At 40.5% G+C, this 20012-nt stretch overlaps 1 protein-coding gene across 2 annotated transcripts; it reads right to left on the reverse strand.

The window, feature by feature from the left end:
- Positions 1-231: 231 nt before the first annotated feature.
- Positions 232-9065, reverse strand: LOC116784358 (cytochrome c oxidase subunit 7A-related protein, mitochondrial). 2 transcript variants are annotated; one of them, XM_032682907.1, is made up of 3 exons: positions 8700-9065; positions 2997-3131; positions 232-2102 (listed from the first exon to the last, which is right to left on the reverse strand). In XM_032682907.1, the coding sequence occupies exons 1-3, from the start codon at positions 8769-8771 to the stop codon at positions 1959-1961; spliced, it is 351 nt and encodes a 116-aa protein (XP_032538798.1). In that variant the 5' UTR covers positions 8772-9065; the 3' UTR covers positions 232-1958. The 2 variants fall into 2 exon arrangements, with proteins under 2 accessions (XP_032538798.1, XP_032538799.1); XM_032682908.1 differs by lacking the exon at positions 2997-3131 and having other exon boundaries at positions 8700-9047.
- Positions 9066-20012: the final 10947 nt, after the last annotated feature.

Here is a 20012-nt window from a genome sequence, read left to right on the forward strand (position 1 = left end):
CTTAATTACTTTAACCACATCTGCTTTGGCAGTAAGCAGAAAGTTATCCTCTGTATAAACTTTAAAACCAGTTCTTTAAAACAAACAAAAAAAACCCCAACAAAACAAACAAACAAACAAACTACCCAAACCTACACTCTACAAAAAAAATCCCAAACCAATTCAAAAAACTAAGAGCATGGAAATACTGAGCAAAAGTCGTCTTCGTGAAAATCTACCAGTCAAGTTTATTGCAAAGTATCCTTTATTAGAAAATTCTTGTAGGCAGTGCTTCATAAATGGTAGGTAGGGAAGACAGACAATAACCTGCTGTGCTGTTTTCTCTTTCTTATTTTCTTTCTTTCTTTCGGGATTTTTTGTTTTGTGACTGGGGGGGGGGTGTTTTGCTTTTTGTAGGATTTAGCAGGCTACAGCAGAAGATTCTTAGTGCCATGGAAGCACAGACTACTGAGGATAAAATATTTTATCAGTAGAGGCAACACAGCTGTCAATTCCTGCAGAATTAAGTTATTCTATGCTATTCTTTGGCTCTTGCTGTGCTTACAGAATTATTTTTCCGTGACTTAAATCTCTCTCATCCTGAAATACCAACATTGATTGAAACCTGAGATCACAATAAAACCAGCTTTTTTCTTTCCCACGAAACAGTAATAAGGCTTTGATGTAACTTGACTGGAAAAAAAATCAGAATGTTTTTAGTGAAAGATTGAAAAAATGGAAGTTTTAGGTTCCTTTATCAACAGGTTTTCTTGTTTACTTTGAAGGTTGTTTATGCAGTTCTCTGAGAGCTGGGTCTCTACAGTGGTCAGTAAATCCATGCTTATCCAGAGCCTCGGTCACAAAGAGTGAATAATCGATGTTCAGGGCCAGAGGAGGATCTATCAAACTAAAGGATGCTTTTTGCGAAGACCTGTATGAACCTTGCAGTCCAAGGCTATGCTATTACAAGGGAAAGGGAATCCATAAAGGGTTTTATTGACTTGTCCCTCTTCCACCCCCACAACAAAGGAAATGTGTGTGTATGTGGGTACATAAACGTGTGGGCACTGAAAATAATAAGCAGCTGAGTTATGACAGTGGCCTGTTTCACCAAAACTTATAGTTAAACACTCAATGAGATCCGAGAGAGGGTTTTAAGAGATTTACCATCTCAAAAAGATGACAGTAAGGCAGCTGAATCAATTGCCTGGTTTGAGATCTACAAGTTGATCTTAAAAATGTACCAATATGTTTATTTCCCTACCAGGCCAGCTGAAGTGATCTGAAACTTTCAAGATTTGCCTGGTTTAGTATTCGTGTGGTTATCTTTATTGCACAATAATATAGTTTGACAAATGAAAGTTCCAAAACCCAGTATAACTGATGCTACAATACTGGTGCTCTCTGCTGCATACACTGATGCTACAGTTATGGAATAAATCCACTTTAAACGCTTCAAGGAGTCAAGACCTTTGTCCTACCACCAGAGGTACAAATATTTAATAATATACCAGCATTTGGAAAAGTTACACTGCCATCTGCTTATGTAAAATAAGCTGTATATGACAGAAGAAGTTCCCAGTATGCTATAATAATTAAATTATTTGCTTTTAGTGTTTTGGAAACTAGCAGCATCCTTCCACTAAGAAATGTGGTTCATAGCCCACAGAGTATTTGTCCTGTCCTGTCCTCTCTCTAACATTGTTTAAGCTGGGGGAGGAAAGGAAGGAAAAGCTTAACTTTCTCCAACTCTTTATACATTCCTGCATGACAACAAAAGCTACAACCATATGTTAAAGTTATGTATTTGGCCATTTATATTGTTTTTTAGAATACATAAGGCAATCAATTTAAAACCATTTTCTCCAAGAAATTTAATCTGAATAATGAACCCTATGTGACCACAGAATTAAGTGCAAATTGATGCATGCAGGAGGTCCTTCAGAGAAGTGTTGAGAGTCCCATGAACTGTGGTTCCTTTATTTTTGTTGTCTTGGTTGGGAGGCCATGTACAGTGCTACCAGACAGTAGATAGTCCCGCCTATTGTTAGAGCCATAGTGGTCCGATAAAGCAGCCTGTCTGGCACTCCACGTTTCAGGTGTACTGGCAATCCGTCTGCTTTCTGTGGGAACAGTTCAAAAAGAAAACAAACAAAAAAGAAATTAACACCCATACCAAGGTCATTAAGGAACAACTTACCCTGCGTAAATTAAGAGACTTCCAAGAGGGAACCCCCCCGACAAATAGGCTACAATCAAGTGTATTCTGTGGTTTTTATCTAGCAAGACAAATGCGCAGGGGCACGTTAATTTTGTTAGCCAAAGCTGTTAAGTGCAAGCAGAAAGAATATATATTGAAATATTTCTCAAGAGGCCCTGGATGGAGAAAGTGTCACTAACAAAAGAACATGAGAGGATGGGTATAAGAAAATATTCACCGAGTCAAACTGACACACTCCACATTCAAGTGGCACATAAGAGAGAAAAGGGAACATTTTATGAAGCACACGCTTAAAAGAAAAATGCTTAACTAATTTGTTTTATGAAAAATCCTAGTATGCCTAGAAATTGCATAGCTAACAAACTAGCCTTGAAAACTTTGCTGTGCTCTTCTTATACTGCATTATAAACAGCTTCAGTAATATTCAAATAACTATACACAGAATAGTAACGATCTGCTTTGCTCCTCCAGATCTGCTTTAAGGCATACGCTTGGATTCCCAGAGAGAAAGGGCTTTTAATAGTTAAATAACACAACAAACATCTTCTGAAGCCAGCAAAAAGACAATGTTACTAGGCTTTCCACTTCCTATATTTATCTCCTAGACAAGGCATATATATATATATACTTTGTAGTATAGTACAAGTGTACAGGTTATACTGCACTTGGCATTTCTTGATTAGACTTCACAGAATTAGGCATTATAGAATGACAAAAGTAGTTAGCTACATTAAAATAAGGACAGATATGTCCCACTCTCCAGTTTTCTGTAAGTTACTCTCAAAGTTGTCATTACCTGAAAAATTTTCTGTAGGTCTGGTACCTTGTTTTTACCCAAGTAAGAATCAGTTGCTGGAAAATCTGAAGCAAGTTTACTTGTTGTCCCAAAAATCGGAGCTGGGGATTCAGTGGAAACTATTGGTTTGAGTCCCTGCATAAATAAAGATTAAAATATCAAGGTATATAACACTTGCAAATGTACCAATTGTCACGTTAGGCAGGCATGCTGCCAATCATTACAAGGATACATTAGAGAGACTATTTATCTGCTATGAAGACCTGTGACAATGAGCTCCAGACACACTGCTGGCCCACTGATTTCTCAGCAACATCTTTGGGTCAGAGCTTAGCAAGGAAAATAGGAGCCTCCTTTGCAATTTCCTCATGGCATAAATTTATAGCTATTGTTTTTCAGTGCTGGTACTTGGTCCAAATTACTGCTTGTATTTTGCACATAGTCAGACTACCCAGGACTCTCTCTGAGCAGTAGGATTACAAGCAAGGATCCTTGATGCTAGGATCGGAGTGAGGAATGAACTCTACCTCCCAAATTCTGCAAGCAGTAGCCATAAATAATTTGGCCTTGAATAATTTGGAAGCATATTTTGAGTCAAAAAAAAAAAGGTTAGGATCACTTGTGTCATACAGAAGTCACAAGTGGTACTCAAGGACACTCCAGAGGCCCTGACATGGTGAATATTTTATGCAGATGCAACTACACTGTGTAATTCACTTTGCTGCAACTTGCCATACCTCAGTGAACTCCACATGAGCAGCACAGCTCAATTTCCCTTTGGTTCAGATGGTTGTACTCTACGTTTGCCATAACTAAAAACTACATAATCCAGTTCTGTGTCTAAGGGCACAAAGTCACAGCCATCATGACGTGTCTTCCTTGCCTTTATTATTCTAATTAGATTTAAAAGTTATGTCTGGACACATGGCAGTGATTTTTATATTATGGCTCCCAAAACAGCCATAATTTTTTTTTCTAAGTTGACTCAGAATTAAAAACATTGTACACTTAAATTAATGCAACAGGTTTTCACTACAAACAGAAGCAGCAAGTGCTCTCCATGGGTTAAGTTCAGACTGCACTGAAATTCTAGTTTCTGTTGAAAGGACTAGTTGATGCATTTTGTATTTAAGAGAACTGCCTGAACAGTGTTTGAAGCTGGAAGTAGACTGGCACTCTTTCTCTTATGCCTGCCACAGACCAGACATGTGTTTTCCATATGTAAACTCTCTGCTACAACAGGCATCTTCAGCAAAAAGACCAGATTTCTCAGCTTCCCAAAAGAGCCTATGGAATGGCCATCAATTCTCTATCCTGAAGATGTGGGTTCAGCTTCCCACTGTTCTAGTGCCTAAATGAATATTAGAATCCACTTGTGACCTTCCTGGTTACATTTTGAAAGACAGTAGCCAAAACTGCATTCTCTGGCATATTCAGTAATTACTGCCTTTCTACTGAACAGGTTTGTGCCTGAAGGTAAGGACTGAATTATTTAAGAACTGTGACCAGTTCTGGTCATACCGGTAAGAAGGAAGCATCTAAGGAACTATTTTTTAGCTAGGGGAAGTTACTGACTATATATCCAAGGCTCAGTACCAACTATGTCAAAAGACTTGAAGAAAGCAATTTTGGACCACTTTTCTATCTATAGGGACTTCAGGTACTTTGTTAGATTTGTCTTTAAAAGATTGGTGATTTGATAGAACTACAGACCAGATGTTTATACTAAATGTGCAGCTGACTTTTTCTCCAAAACTTTTATTGCCTTCTTGATTGTTAGCATTGCAACAAATGTGAAAATGTGCATCTTTCCTCTGCCTTAAAATTTCCAATTCTGAATCTCACTTTTACCTTCCTGAGAGCCCACTTTTACCAGTAGCAGTGCCATCTAGTAACTCCCACAGTTACTAAATCACTGCAATTCCTGCTTGTTGTGATCATGGCTACTTTATTTCATGAACTATCTGTAGCATGTGACAAATGTAAATACTGAGAATTGGAGTAAACTGCAAACTACTTCCAACAGTTTCACGATAAAGATATTTCTTTGATCATTCCGAAACTCACAGATAGGAGGCAACCCCTACCATTTGTTACTAGCACTAATATTCCTGCACCTATAGGAGACTGCCTGCATGCAAGACACACTATGGATTACTATTGGAATAGTGAAATCAGTCATGTTAACAACTGTTGGTTATTGCACACTTCTTCTGGCTTTAGAAATACATTCCTGTTCAGATAGTTATAAGATCCCCCTCCTGCTGAAGTCATAGCAGATTCAGACCCAACTCATAATGACCAACTTCATCATGAAATCAAATGAAACTATTTCAGAAAACTCATATAATTATCAGTGTACTGTTGTAAATTACTTCCAGAGCAGCATGGCACCAGTTAAGAACATCATATGGCACTTCAAATAAAAACCACTGATGTGGTTTGCTGGCTCAAGGAAAGAGTACAACAAAACATGTGCTGCAGAAGAGAGACCATTCACTTTGCCTAACGCTGCATTAATCAGGGTCCCTCACACCTACGTAAAATTCCACTTGAATTCCACCCATGAACTGTGAATCTTGTGGTCAGCTCCACCCAAGCTCAGAAGCTCAGCTAAATCAGTGTAACTGCCTGGCTGTTCCTACTTGGTATATGTCTGTAGTTATTGGCAAGTGCTTTATCTCAGACCCAGCTGCTTGCTAAGCTTAGCGTGACTGGCTAATGTCATGGCTGAATTTCACTGCAGATCATTTAAGTAAGAACTTAGACACCTCAAATGACCCTTGTCACTTGTATTTAACATTACTAAAACTATATTTAAGAGATTTAATAACATTAGTATCTGACTACACTCCGGATAGTACTGAGGAATTAATGCCTCTACACATTTGACCTAAGCTTCATTAAAAAAAACGTTACACATTGATAATTCCTCTTCTGAGGTTAAGGTCCTTATCTTTTATTTCTAATCACTATAACATGTTTTTACCCAATTCTTGGACAACGCACAGCAGAGGCAGTATGCAGAACAGCTGATTTCATCAGCACACTACAGCAAAGACTGTGTCAGATGCTGAAGTCCTCAAAATAAGGTCAAGACATGTATCTAATCCAATATAGCAAACAGAATTCTCTGCCTATGCTGCTGTAGCGTTTGTTCCCCTCTCAGAGGTCTGAATGTCTTAGGATGCAATATATCTGTCAGTTGGCCATCATGCTCAAAGTTAAAACAAATTTATCCCTTCCTAGTATGAACCTGCAAGTTAAATGGACATGTTCCCGACAGCACAGAACAGTTAAGGATTTGGAGCGTAATTTAATGGAGACAGCACCACACTCAAATTTTTAAATGTTAGGGGCATTGCTCAAACAGATCAGAGAATGAGAAAGTAGAGAAAACTGAGGTAAGGACCAAAAAGAAAAGGGGAAAGAAAGTTAAGCTGAGAATTAGTATTTCAGAACATGCATTGAAATAACTTTTATGAACTTGCTGAACATAGACACTTCTAACCTAAACAGCAGGTCCTTCATAGTAGAACACACCCTATTGTATGAGGTTAAATATATTTGTTATCTCTAACACAAAGATGCTCTTAGGTAGGATCACTTGAGGTTTTGTTTGTATTGGGATGACACACTCAAGGTAAAGTGATTTTGTGCACCTATTAAGTTACACCTATGGCATAAAAGGTTGACCATTATAGTTTCTCAACAAACTCCAAGAAATTCATAGGGGATAAAAATCAAAAGACCTGTGGTTCATGGGGAGTTTAAATAGATATAAGCAAAATAATTTGTATCAAGTGAAGATCCGGTAGTGTAACTAAATTTCTACTCGGATCGTGTTCAGCCTTGAAGAACTAGGGAAAAGTTCTACAGAAAAGTTCATATCCTTGTCCTCACCTGACATTTGAAACTGGTTCCACTGTTTGTACTTTAAACATAACCCACTGCTTTGAATTAATACTTTTTATTGCATTTGTAATGGTTATAGCAGTCACTGTCCTACCAAATATGAGTAGTTTTCAACCTATTTGACTCCTCAACTGCACCAGCTGATGAAGTTCCCATTTACTCAAAGAAGCCGAACTGTTCAGACTCCTTTATGCAACTTTGTTAAATGTAAAACTTAAGTCCTCTAAGAATGCTAGGACTGAGATGGAAAGAACAACACACATTTAAAACTCAGGGAATGTTTTGTTAGAATAAGCTGCTAGTTAAGTTATTGTCAGCAAAAGAATTTCTGAAAAACATTCTGACAGATACTTTGCAAGCCCATAATAAGCCTAAACCTGAACAGAGCACTTCCCATTTCCACCGGGAAGCATCACAATGTAACAGCACAAAATAGAGTGAATTATGACACTGATTATTTGCCTAAGCAGAATTTGAGTCACAGGATGCCTTCACTTTTTCAGAAACATCCAAATAAATAGAAGCATAAAAAGCAAACCACTTTACATTCTGAGCTATAGTTTTATGAAATAGACCAATGAAATTAATAAAAGAAAATTTATTTCACTTTGGACTTAACATCTACTTATTCATGGGATTCTTTTCATATTTTAATTGCTATTTATTGAAAACATTTTTATCAGACTGATGCATCTGAATGTGTGATGTGGGAATTGAGTCAAACTAAGAAAAAATAAAAAAGGAAATTCTACCAAAAATCTGGCCTAGCCTAACAACATTGCAAAAAGGGACTGAAGGTAACTCTTTAAAATGTAGCTATTCTATTGCACAGCACATTTGTGTGACACAGCTGAGGACTAAGCTATGTTAATGATAAGCTGATATGGAAGATAGTACAGGAAAGGTGGTTTTTTATTTTGCTTTAAACAAACTTTTATAGATTTGTGTCCTCTCTGATAAAGGTTTTAATGCTTTCAGTAATTTTTTTTTCTACATTAACATATAAGAGAGGGGACTGGCTGCAGGACTGCTCTGACCTGCCAGCTGCAATTTACAGTCCTGTGTCTAGTTGTGGGCACCTCAATTCAGGAAGGACATTGAGGTGCTGGAGCGAGTCCAGAAAAAGGCAACGGATCTGATGAGGGCCTGGAGCACAAATCCTATGAGGAGCAGCTGAGGAAGCTGGAGGTGTTTAACCTGGAAAAGAGGAGGCTCAGTGGTGACCTTATCACTTTCTACAACTCCCTGAAGGGAGAGTGTAGCCAGGTGGGGGTCGGCCTCCCAGATAACAAGCGACAGGCTGAGAGGACACAGTATTATGCTGCGCCAGAGAGGGTTTAGGTTGGACATCAGGAGGAATTTCTTCACAGAAAGGGTGATCAGAAATAGGAGGTGCCCAGGGAGGTGGTGGAGTCACCGTCCCTGGAGGTGTTAAAGGAAAGACAGGACACGGCACTCGGTGCCCCGGTTGACAGGGTGGTGTTCAGTCACAGGTTGTGCTCGATGATCCCTGAGGTCTTTTCCAACCTAATTGATTCTGTGATTCTAAAACACCACCAGCCACTGCTGCAGCTCGGGGGCCGTCCCGTACGATGACGGTGCGTTAATCCCTTGTTGTGACCCCCGATACACCCACAGCCGACTCGGGGGCCGTCCCGCCGAGCGCGGCGTCCCAGTTCGCCCAAGGTCACGCGAGCGGCCGGGTGCGCTCGGTGCACAGCGGGGCGGCCGATCCCTCCCCGGCTGAGCCGCCGCCCGGTGCCGCAGCCCATGCCCGGGGTGTGTTACCTGCGGGTTGTAGGCGGCGGCCGCCGTGGCCCCGACGAGCCGCTGCGCGAAGCCGCTGAACTTGTAGTACATGTCGGGCGGGGGGGTGCCGGTGCGACCGCGCCGGGAAAGGACCCCCCGCCACAGCCGGGTGCTCTGAGACGCCGCACCGTTCAAGGGCCCCTCCGGCTCGCGGACAACCGGTAGGGCCGCCTGCGCGGGAAACCGCCGAAGGAATAAGATAAAAAAAAAAAAAACAGAAAAAAGAAATCCGGAAAAATACAGGAGCCTGTACCAAGGCAGCGGGAGCGCTTCTCTTCCACGCACGCCTGGCGCTCGCGAAGAAACTAAGTCTGGCGACAATTTTGAATCAGGCAAAAAACCCGGGCCCCCCAAGCAAGCCGGGTAGGAGCGCGAAGGGCGGTGGGAGCGGGTGTGTCTTACGTCGGCCAATCAGCGAGGGCGGAAGGCGAGGCCCCGCCCCCCAGGCGGGTGCGATGGGGACGCCCCGGGGCAGGGGGCGGGGCCGCGGGAGCGCGCGGGTCACGCGGGGCTCGTGCGCGAGGCGGCGGCGGTGCTGCCGCGGGTTACGAGCCGCGCGCGGCGCGCGTGAGGGAGCGCGTGCGTTTGTGTTGGGGTCCGCTCTGAAGAGGGGGGTGTCCGCTCAGCCGGGTGCGTTACCCCGTGTGCAACAGGCCGAGAGCCACGGAATCAAACAGGGTGGTAAAGACCAGTGAGGTCATCGAGTCCCACCTGTGTCCGAACATCACCTTGTCAACGAGACCGTGGCACCGAATGCCACTTCCAGTCTTTCCTTAAACACCTCCAGGAACGGTGACTGCACCACCTCCGTCGGCAGCCCATGCCAATGTCTAATCGCCCCTCTGTGAGGAAATTCTTCCTAATGTCCAACCTAAACCTTCTTGAGGCTGGCAAGTCTTGAGGCCATTTCCTCTCATCTTGTCACTTGTTGCCTGGGAGAAGGGCCCGACCCCCACCTGGCTACAGCCTCCCTACAGGTAGTTGCAGACAGTGATGAGATCTCCCCTGAGGCTCCTTTTCTCCAGGCTAAACACCCCCAGCTCCCTCAGCTGCTCCCCATAAGACTTGTGCTACAGACCCTTCCCCAGCTTTGTTTCCCTTCTCTGAATGTGCTCCAGCACCTCAATATCCTTCCTCAAGCCAGGGGCCCAGAACTGAACACAAGACTCAAGGGTGGCCTCACCAGTGCCGTGTACAGGGGAGGTATCACTTCCCTAGTCCTTCTGGCCACACTCCTGCTGATGCATTGATTATTTATTTCAGAGTTGTGCAAGCCTGGGTGCTTGGTGGTGTTGTACAAATCAAGCACACCCACTACCCAAACTTTTTACTATTTATAGGTTTTAGCAAACAAAGGCATTTACTGGCTACAAGTTACATAATTTTCTTATTAATTCTATTGGTTAATTATTCTCTCTCTTCTCATGCTAATTAACCTGCATTCTCATTCTTTCTCTTGAATGGGTGGGTTTCTTAAGTCAGTGATCTGCAAGTCGGTAGTTCTGGTCATGCTCTCCCCCTGCAAGAATTGCCTTTCACCCAGTCGGAGCTGATTCAGCACAGTTGCTAAGTTGTCTTTATTGGTTTCTCACTTATCTTGGGAGTTCTGCAAAATATCCTTGTGGCCCATAAATTCTACATTCTTTGTGTCTACTCTCAGTGGTACATCCTTCTTCCTAAGCTTTGTTAACCTCCCCCTAGATCTGAGATCACTGGAGCATGTCAAACCCTAAACCTTAACAAGGCAATTCTCCCAACAAGTAATTTCTCTTTCTAACACTGCCGTCACTTAGAGCTTGCTTGTTGGCTTATGTCTGTTTCATGGATTAAATCTCCTTTCTTGTTGATGGGGCCTGAAAGTACTCGATGATCAAACATCAAATGACATCCTTTCCTAAGAAAATGTTATGTATGCCACATTTTGCAAAAGGGAGAACAGCGGTTTTGTTTTCTAGGACTTAATCTCTATGTGTCCACTCTAACAAATGGTTCGGGTGTCTCTAGCAAGTGAATCCCTTCTATTCTGCCATCTTTTGAAAACATCTGAAATGTATAATTCATTGGGTAAAAGAAGACTTTTGTTAAATGAAATCAGTATCACGAACCAGGGGAAAGTAATATGATGCTGCTTCTGAGTTTAGCATTCATGAGAAGTCAGCAGCTCCCCGGCTGCGGTGGGACACGGCAGGACTTTTGCCATCCTTACAGCTCACAGGCCTGTGGCATTCCATGGTCACTCCGTGCCAGCTGGGATTTTGTCAGTGATCCAGAACATCCTGCTATTATCAGTCTAACAGTGCGAATTCATAATTGGAGTTCACACTGTGAGTTGCCTGCTGTTGGATAAGATTAAACATACTGAGGCCTTACTAAAAAAGTGTTATTTGTTGGTAATTTTTTTAATTATTAGTGACCCACACCGGTTAGATCATTGCCTGTTAAGAGTCTCACATACAATTTGGCAGATATGCTTGCTATAAAAATATCTGTGGTCGTGCACTGAATGAAAATTATTAGAATGTACTTTGCTTATAGGCTGGGGGAAGATGTACTCATAGCAGATATTTTAGAAAGTAAAATACGCATATAAAAATGTGTGTGATATGATTTCTTTACCCACCTGTGTAATGCCTTCTGCTTAGATTTTAGAATTTGAGTTTGATGGTGGCAAAATGGAGCCTTGAGTTGTCTTGGGTTTATCCCCTTGAGAACAGACACGTCCTATACAGGATAACCACTGCTCAGGAACGAGGAAAGCCCTTGGGAGCCCTGTACATCCATTTACTTTTGAGAGCTATGAACCAGAAGTGTAGATCCTTGCTGCACTGCTTTTTACCTGTGCCTGTTGCTCTGAAAGCAAGTTTTCTTCTTGCTGAAATTTTAATCCCTCAAACTCTATCTGTGCTGTCCTCTCACAGAGAGAACCAGCTGGATGCTCCATACGTGATACCCTGAGTCAATGTTCTGACTCTGTGTTAGGAACATTAACTGGAGACGATATGTTATTTGCTCAGCAAGTAGGAAATTTATGGAAATATTTTGTAAATGTTACAGGAAGAATTGTGAAATCCCTGTAGCTTTCAAGAGTAGGCAGTATTAATGAACTGGAAGATGTGCTGCATAATTTAGGGTGGAAAAGAATTTATTCCCGAGAAAAAGAAACTAAAAGTTATGTTTGATTACAAGTCTGCCTGTAATGGAGCAGAAGACTCTGAAGATGAGGTATACATATTCCTTTAGAGTGTAATGCTGTGAATCATGGCTAGGTTTGTTTGGTAACAGTCCTGACCTATTGAAATCCATGGGATCTAACTCATATTATAATGTTTCTGGAACCTTTCCTGGGCATATTTGTCTGCAGCTGCACTATATCTCCTCCTGTTCAGGTCTTCTAGCATTTGCCAGAAAAGGTTGTGTTATATTTTGTTTTTCTGCCCTTTTTCCCCTCAGTATTAATACATGCTACAGTACCAGAGGAGCAGAGGTTTTGTGGCAGGTCATCCATTGTGATAACACCATTGTATAACTAGTTCTTGCTTCACTGTTTTCTTGAACCAAGTTCTTGAAAAGTCGTTCAGTATTGACTGAAAGCCACAGAAAGAAAAGGTTCGTGCCCTGGAGCTCTGAGGAGGCTGTGAAAAATGTACAAATTTATCCTTTTTTTCAGTTAATCAATTTAAGTCTTGATGCTTAAAAGTAAGCTGTGAAACTTTGCTGCTTCAAGCTGTTGGAACAAAACCTAGGTGTGATCTCCCTCTTGTTTTAGCTCACAAAATTGAAGATGGGGAGTTGTTTACCTTGCAAGAGAGCTGCATGGGAGGATGACATGAATAAAATTACAGTTACAAGTGGAGCTTCTGCTGTTGTTCGTGTACCACAGGAGCATGGGAACATTCCATGAAAAAAAAATAGCATGAAGTCTTTCCTTTAAAGGAAGAAACTTGGTTTTGTCTTGGACCTTTGGTTCATCTTTTGCTTTAGTCTCTAGACTTTTGCCAAGACTGCTTTGCTTATCAGACTTGCTGACATAATGGGTAATTAGACTGTAAAACTTGCTACCATAGGAAGTAACTGGGGCATAATGAGGCCACTCACCCTAGCAGGGTTCAAACAAAGATTGAGCATCTTTGAAGGCCGTAAAACTATGTACAGTTAATAGAAGCAAAGTGTCCTGGAAGGAAAAGCCTTCCTCCTCTGACTTTGAGACGAACAATTCATGGCGACTGGCATTTTGACATCTGGTGTGTTAGAGATTTTATATCTTCAACTGCAGTGTGGTATTTGCAGCAGCTGGAGACAATAGGATCCTGTAGTTTATTCAATTTTTTACAGATTTTTAAGATCACTGGTTTTATACGTGCAAGTTTTTTTGTCATGGCTTGTTCTTGGAATAGCAGTAAGATTATGTTTCAAAATGAGTAGATTTCTGGGACTGAATGAAAGAAGCAGAGTATCTTGAGCTCATTCTGCTTTTTTGTTGTTGGTGGTGGTGCTGTGATTATTGTATTTATTTTCTTTCTGAGGATAAAGAACAAGACCTTATCGGTTGCTTAATGAACAAAACCTTCATATGCTGATCATTATTTCAGCACAGATGTCTGTAACTCAAATTCTGTCAATCTACCCATGCAACTCTGTTCTTGAATTGCTAAGAACAACTGTGTGGGTGGATTTAGAACATAAAATTGCCATGTGCACTTATGTTTTGTTTATGCAGTACTCATTTTTAAGAGTACTAGATTGGATTTGCTTAATGTTTGCTTTGTGTTGTGTATACGTAGGATATACAACCCCCAAACTAGAAGATGATCACCAAGCATAAACTCTATTAATGCAAGAGACTGATAATGTAAACATGTTCCATTTGAATTATCAACTGAAAGAAATAAATTCAGTCTATACACAGACTAAGGTGTTAGTGACTTCTAAAACCTGTACCTGAATTTATTGGTGCTTTATTGCCCATACATACTGAGTGCAGCAGAGATAACTCCTGGAAATAGGCTTCTATTGTCAACTAATAGATTTCTCTTTCATAGACCTAACAATACTGAAAATTAATAAAAATTGTATGTTTTTAATTTTAAAATTGTCATAGACTTACAATATTAATATACATTTAACCAAAGGCTTTACTGTGTATCTTTCTTGTAAGACTATTCTCGGCTTTTTTTGAGGGAGATGGTGTTAAGGAGGCAGCCATTTATATCTTCTCTATGAATTTAGAAATAATACCTATTTCACTCCTGTTTCCTGGGCACTTCTTTGTCTTGAGATAAGGCTTCTACATGTGAAATACTTGATAGCAATAGTTATTTAACAGCAATAGCAATTTTGGCAATAAGGGCACTGTGTTGACTGCAGTATGATGAGGATCAGGAATCTTTTTTGAGGTGTTGAATCTTATCTGGGGATATCTCCCTCTTGTTGAATTTGTATAGTATTCTTTCCAGGTTCTTGTGCAGAACCTGTCTGAGAAAGTAAATGAAGGAACAGAAAACTTTATGATGTAATTATTGTAAAGACTAATGACTGAAAAACAGTTCTGGGGCAGTTATGTTTTTAATAGACTGTTTCTCTGCAGTTAGTTATTCTCTGAATAAAAGCAAAATAGAAATTGTGAAAACAATGGTTTATTCCAGGTAAGCAATGAAGTATTCTTTTATCCTCCAGTTTCCAGACGTGAAAAGCATTATAGGAACCTACAGTAAATATTACTCTCGCTATTTTTCAGCTTTGTTGTCATTGCTTTTTTTTCCCCTTGATTTTCAGAATTGCAGAAGCAAAGGTAAATTTTTCATCTGATTGAGACATCAGTGTTGGCTGTCAGTAAAATAATAATTACCTAAAAGCCCTGTTTATTCTACTCTTGAGAAAATAGTCTTGAAATCCCCAGGCCATATCTCTGTGGCTTACAACACTTTCCAGTTTTGAAAAGCTGTACTGTAAGGTTCGATATTTTACCTCTTTGTTGACTTTGATAGAGATAATCATAGCTCAAAGTTTCTCTATGTATGCTTTCTGCTGCAACATATTTTTTCCTTTACAACTAGAAGGGAAATCTCATGATGGCAGTACCTTATCATTCCTGAACTTTTTATAACATTAACAGTGTGTCTGGAGACTGAGAGATAAAATGCATCTGCAGGGTTTTCTGTTTTCACAATGCTACCACAGTCTTCTTTCACCTCTTCTTTCTCCCTCCCTAGGCTGTAAGCATTTCTCTCAAATAGTCAACAGTCCACAGCAAAAGTTTATTTTTCTCAGATATGTTATAGATACTAGGAGAATCTGCATTATCCTTGTATTGAATTTCTTCTTGTCAGCCTTTTCATATGCAAATTCGTTTTGGATTGGAGTCCAGAGACAACCACATCCTCAGTGCAGTATTATAACAAACTTTCCTGAATAAGGCAAGATTATATTATAAAACAAAACAAACAAACAAAAAAAAGCCAACAAACAACCCCTCCCTTGCACTTGTGTTAGAGGAAATGTTCTTTGAATGAATAAGAAACCAGAACCTTGCAGTGCACCATGGCTGCTCAGCCAAGACACAGTCTAAGAAAAGCCTGAACTTGCAACTCCAGTGAAAGTTCTGCAGTTCTGTGGATCCACAAATGTAAAAAAAAATTGTCCAGTATGTTAGAGAGGAGAAACTGAAATATAAGGAGCAAAAAGAGAAATTTCTTCCAGATGTACTCAGCTGAGAAGCTTTTAATCTGTAATATTCTTTTGAAGTGAACCTTGAAGTCATATCTAGGCTTGGTTTGTATCACTGAGCAGGCTTGGAGCTCCCAGATTGGATGTCATTTTGGATGAAGCTGGACTTCCTGGTGGACTGTAAGATGCACTTTTAGTAACAAACATAATGTATTTCAATTGCCAACTAGTGTTCAGTCAATAGGACCAAACCAGAACTAGTCTGAAGCAACGCCCCTGAAATGTGTATATTGTGAATGTCAGGTCCTCAACATCAGCACGTTGCTCCTCTTCTGTCCATGGCTCTCAACAGTAGGTACAGTCTAGCAAATTGTGGAATATGAGATGTAAGGATGGATTTTCTAGATTCTAGTACCTGCCTAGAATCCCATTCACAGCTATTGCCTTTAAACCCTTCTTTCAAGTACTTCTGTGGGATAAAGCCAATCAGAGGTGGCTAAACTGTCACTATACTTGGATGGAAGGTCCATCTTGGCTCAGGCTATTTGTCAGCAGGCTGTATTCTAAGGGGTTTCTATTTGACTATTAACAAAAAAAAAAAAAACCAACAAAAAAAGCCACATTTAAGTTCAGTTATATTCATGTCAGTTAACTGGTTACTTGAGAAATCTTTCTCATAGAAAACATTCTTGTTTTATGAATCATTTACCACACCAGAGGTAGCATAAAAATAGATTTCTGCCATGAGATCAGTGTCTCCTGCATTGAAAATAATGCACAGTTTTGACTACATTTATTTTTGAGAATTGTATTCTGCCAGCAGCAGGAACCATTCAACTAACAGTCTCCTAATTATCTTTCCTGCAGCATTGTAGGGTCTCACTGATATTCTGTAAGCATGTTACTTTTATGGTTTAGTCTCTTCAGATGGCTGTGTAACTTGGGTCTGTTTCAGGAAGTTGTGGAGGTTTTTTGATGTGTTTCCCCTTTGCCTTGCCACGTTATCAATGATGTGTTTTTCTTTTTAAATGCTCTCTTTGCTGTTGTATACCTGTCTGTGCTTTCTTACTGCCATCAGAACAGGGATACTGTAAAGCTGGGAGTACAAGCAGATGAAAGAACTGTCTACTATTTATCACAGCATTTCCCTGCATAGGAGAAAGAAGTTCAGAAGATTAGGTAACAGTGTGGGAGAACACTGATAAAGTCCCTAGTGAAGGGAAGAGGGAAGCTCAGTAGCAGCTCTGCTGGGAAGAGGAGTGAAGTGTGCTGGAGTGAGTAGAGTAACAGCAGGGAAAGCTGAAAGGAACTGTTCCCGAGCCAAGTCCTTGCACACTTTAAAGGGTTGGATAGTTGCAGAAATAGGGAGCCCTCCAAGTAAATGCTGCCTGCAACATCTGCCTCTGCATTGTGCAGAGGTAAATCACACACAACCTTACAGAGCCTATAGTTAGATTGGGGTTCTTCATACTGTGCTTTGCATCTCTATTTATAGTTTCCTCCCAAGGAAGAGACAACCTGTGTGAGTGCAGGTCTCTGTTTGTGGATGAAGCAGTTGCTGACCACACAGTCTGAGTAAAATTTTGTTGAAAATGTGTCTTTTGACAACATCCTCCCTCCTAAAGATTTTTCACAGTAAATTTTGCTGAACCATATCTGGCTCCCTTGTCTTGCGTAGGTTCTGTGATGGCAATTGCTAACACAGAGTTTCATTTGGCTCAGTATCTGGAAGCTAAGCTTTTTAAAAGAGAAAATCTGAGTTCTGCTTTCACAGGGAGTATTAGAGCTTGCAGTACCATTGGTGGGGCAGGCATGTTCATTTGAGTGATGTATCTTATTCTGCAGCCTGAAGGAACTGAAAAGGAGTGGTGAGAAGGTGCCAAACTCCTCAGAAACAGAAATTTGGCACCATGATTTTACTTGCTTTTTGCTTTACATACTCTTGATTGTTTCCCCTTCCTGATGTAATTCTTTTTCTAGATTTTGCAGTGTGGATCTGACGTGATCATGATTTCCTGAAGGATTCCCCATCTCCTTTAGGCTACAGTGTTTGTTGTTCACTGTTCAAAGACAGAATGGAAACACTTCTATGCATCCCCAGAATTGCTGGAGGCACCACTTTGACTCCATTAAATTGCTTGTCCCAGATCCAGTCGCCACCAAAGAGTGTCATATTGTTATAATTTGAAACTACAAACTCAAGCTTCTTAGCACTCACTGAACACTTGCCTTGTACTGTAGAGATTACACTGACATAACAGGAACCCAATTACTACAAGTTCTTCCTTTTCTTTAAAAAGCTTTCTTAAAGCTGATTTAAAAAAAAAAGAAACCATAAAATATGATTTGCACAAAAGACCTAGTACAGAGTTTATGGATTATTGATGACTACTGGTAAAAAACTGCAGTTCTACAATGAACATAACCAGTTTTCCCGCTGAACTGTAACATTCGAGCTGAATATCTTTTGATTCAGGAGATCTGTATCTCTCATTGGAGCAGTGAAAACACCTAATCAAGTGCTGTAGTGCTTATCTTCTTGTTCCAGTCTCCAGCAGGATGGGATGGCAGACAGTGATTTTAGAAATACTTGGTTCCAGCGCAGAAGCCTGCTGGTGTGGCTAGCAGAAGAAAGAAAATGGGGCAGCTAGGAAAAGGGTAAAAACCAAAGGGGAAAGAAGTTGGATGGAAAGTCTGGCAAAGGAAGAAAGCAGAGATGCATTTTCAAGGATGGTATGGCAGGACAGCAGCAGTGATGGCGAAGAGGGCTGAAAAGCGTAGCAAAGTCCTCTTGAGTGTAGTGTCTGAGAGTTTTCTCTCTTTTTTTCTATCTGCATTGCATGTTCTTAGTTTTTGGTGAGTGACTTAGAAAGGACTTCATTACACAGAGCCTTTTGCATTGTTTGGTTTAGCATTTTTAACCTCTCTATATCTCTCTATCTCATTTCCTTTTTTCACTAATTAATCTTCCATGTGCTCTCTGCAATGTTCCTTTAGTTCACATGACAATCCTGAACTCTAACTGGGAATAAATTCCCAAATCAGAGAATATAAATGTAGTAATTTCTCTTACAGACCTTAAACTGTTTTTTTTATACAACAGTGAAATCCTACCAGTTTCCAAGATGGTAGTTGATTCTAGCATGACTCTACTACATGCTGGTGGAAGTGGACCAGCCAGTGGAAGTGTACCGTCCAAGCCTGGCTAATTTGTTTTACAGCTTCTTGGTAGAAACAGAAGTTAAGAGTAATCAACCAAAAAGTAAAAATCTGTAATTCTGACATCCCATGGGCAATTCAGCTGTCAGGTTCACACCTGTTGGCAGAAGCAGATGGCCAAAGGAAGATAGGTGATCTTTACTGCAGAGTTGTGAATGGATTTGAATGGCCTGTGGGATGTGCAGCACCAGGATAAGACTGTAGGTCAAGGATGGGCTGTGTATGACTTAGGCTATTTTGTATTGCTTTGTAAAAGCTTTGCTTTGCATGACTGTTTCTTCCCATTATATATGACATTTATTGTGGGGGAGGAGAGAGCTTCTTATCCTACATTGACATGGAGAAATGTATGGATATTTTTCTAAGCTATCTAATCTGAACTGCATTCCAAATGTGAATGGGACAGTCTGTATGAACAGAGGGCAAAGGTAACAGCAGCTTCAGTTCATGGATGTTAATATTTAACCCTAATGCTTCTTGAGTGAGGATCAGGTGAAAGGAGAAAGCTCTAAGAGAACAGGATAGAGATGCTGAAGATGGAGTGTGCCATAAAGAGGGAAGCAGATAAGTTTCATGGTCCCTGGTCTTGCATTGAGGGCAACCTGGCACTTATATTCAGGAGTTTGTCTTCTATAACCCAGATGAAAAATAGTTTTCTAAAACAACAAAAAAAAATCTTAAAGACTATATTCACTGCTGGTTGCCTGGCTCCCTTGAAGAAGATTTTTCTTTTCCAATGTATCTGGTTTTTAGGCCTCTTGAGTCAATGGAGACCAAAAAGCTGCTGTGACCTGTAGGGTGAGTTTGTATCAGAGAACCCAACAGGTAGACCCTAAAGATACTGCACCTAAAGGCAGAGATACTCAAGGAATCTGTAAATTTGAGGCCTATAAGAAAGAATCTCTGGTAGGAATCCACACTTTTAGATTTGTATTTAATTTTTTTTTATTGAAGTAATTTTGTTAGCGATGCTTTTCTTTTCAGCGGTCCTCTGCACGACTTTACTTAGTGAATACATTGTTGGAATTGTTTTTCCCTTTTAGTCTTTAATGGCTTCTAGATAATAGCATCAAGATTCAAGATGCCGTTCTAATAAACAGCCCCAGTTTTACTCATTCATAGCATCCCATCAAATGACATCAAGTTCAAATATTAAACCCTAATGACAAAAGTCATGGTTAGATGCTGTGCTGTCTTGGCACAGCTAGTGCAGCTGATAAGGCCTTTAACATTGTAGAAAAAACTGTCTTCTAAGTGCTGCATTCTCTGGGAGGATCTCTAAATTGAGGAAAAAAAAAGTTGTATTTGAGCACTTAGTACTTAACAGTATATCAGACTCAATAGATAAGCTACACTCATGCTACAGAGAAGTGCCATGTTGCTTGCTTGCACTGTTGTCTGCATCCTGCT

The sequence above is a fragment of the Chiroxiphia lanceolata genome, chromosome 3, assembly GCF_009829145.1.
Source record: "Chiroxiphia lanceolata isolate bChiLan1 chromosome 3, bChiLan1.pri, whole genome shotgun sequence".
Classification (NCBI taxonomy): Eukaryota; Metazoa; Chordata; class Aves; order Passeriformes; family Pipridae; genus Chiroxiphia; species Chiroxiphia lanceolata.

Bases quoted from the DNA above. Each gene is read 5' to 3' on its own strand.
- LOC116784358 (XM_032682907.1), bottom strand. From the start codon at position 8,771: ATGTACTACAAGTTCAGCGGCTTCGCGCAGCGGCTCGTCGGGGCCACG. The intron at 3,132-8,699 runs GTAACACACCCC...TTATTTATGCAG, and splicing joins CCGCCGCCTACAACCCGCAG to GGACTCAAACCAATAGTTTC. The intron at 2,103-2,996 runs GTAATGACAACT...CTGTTCCCACAG, and splicing joins ACCTACAGAAAATTTTTCAG to AAAGCAGACGGATTGCCAGT.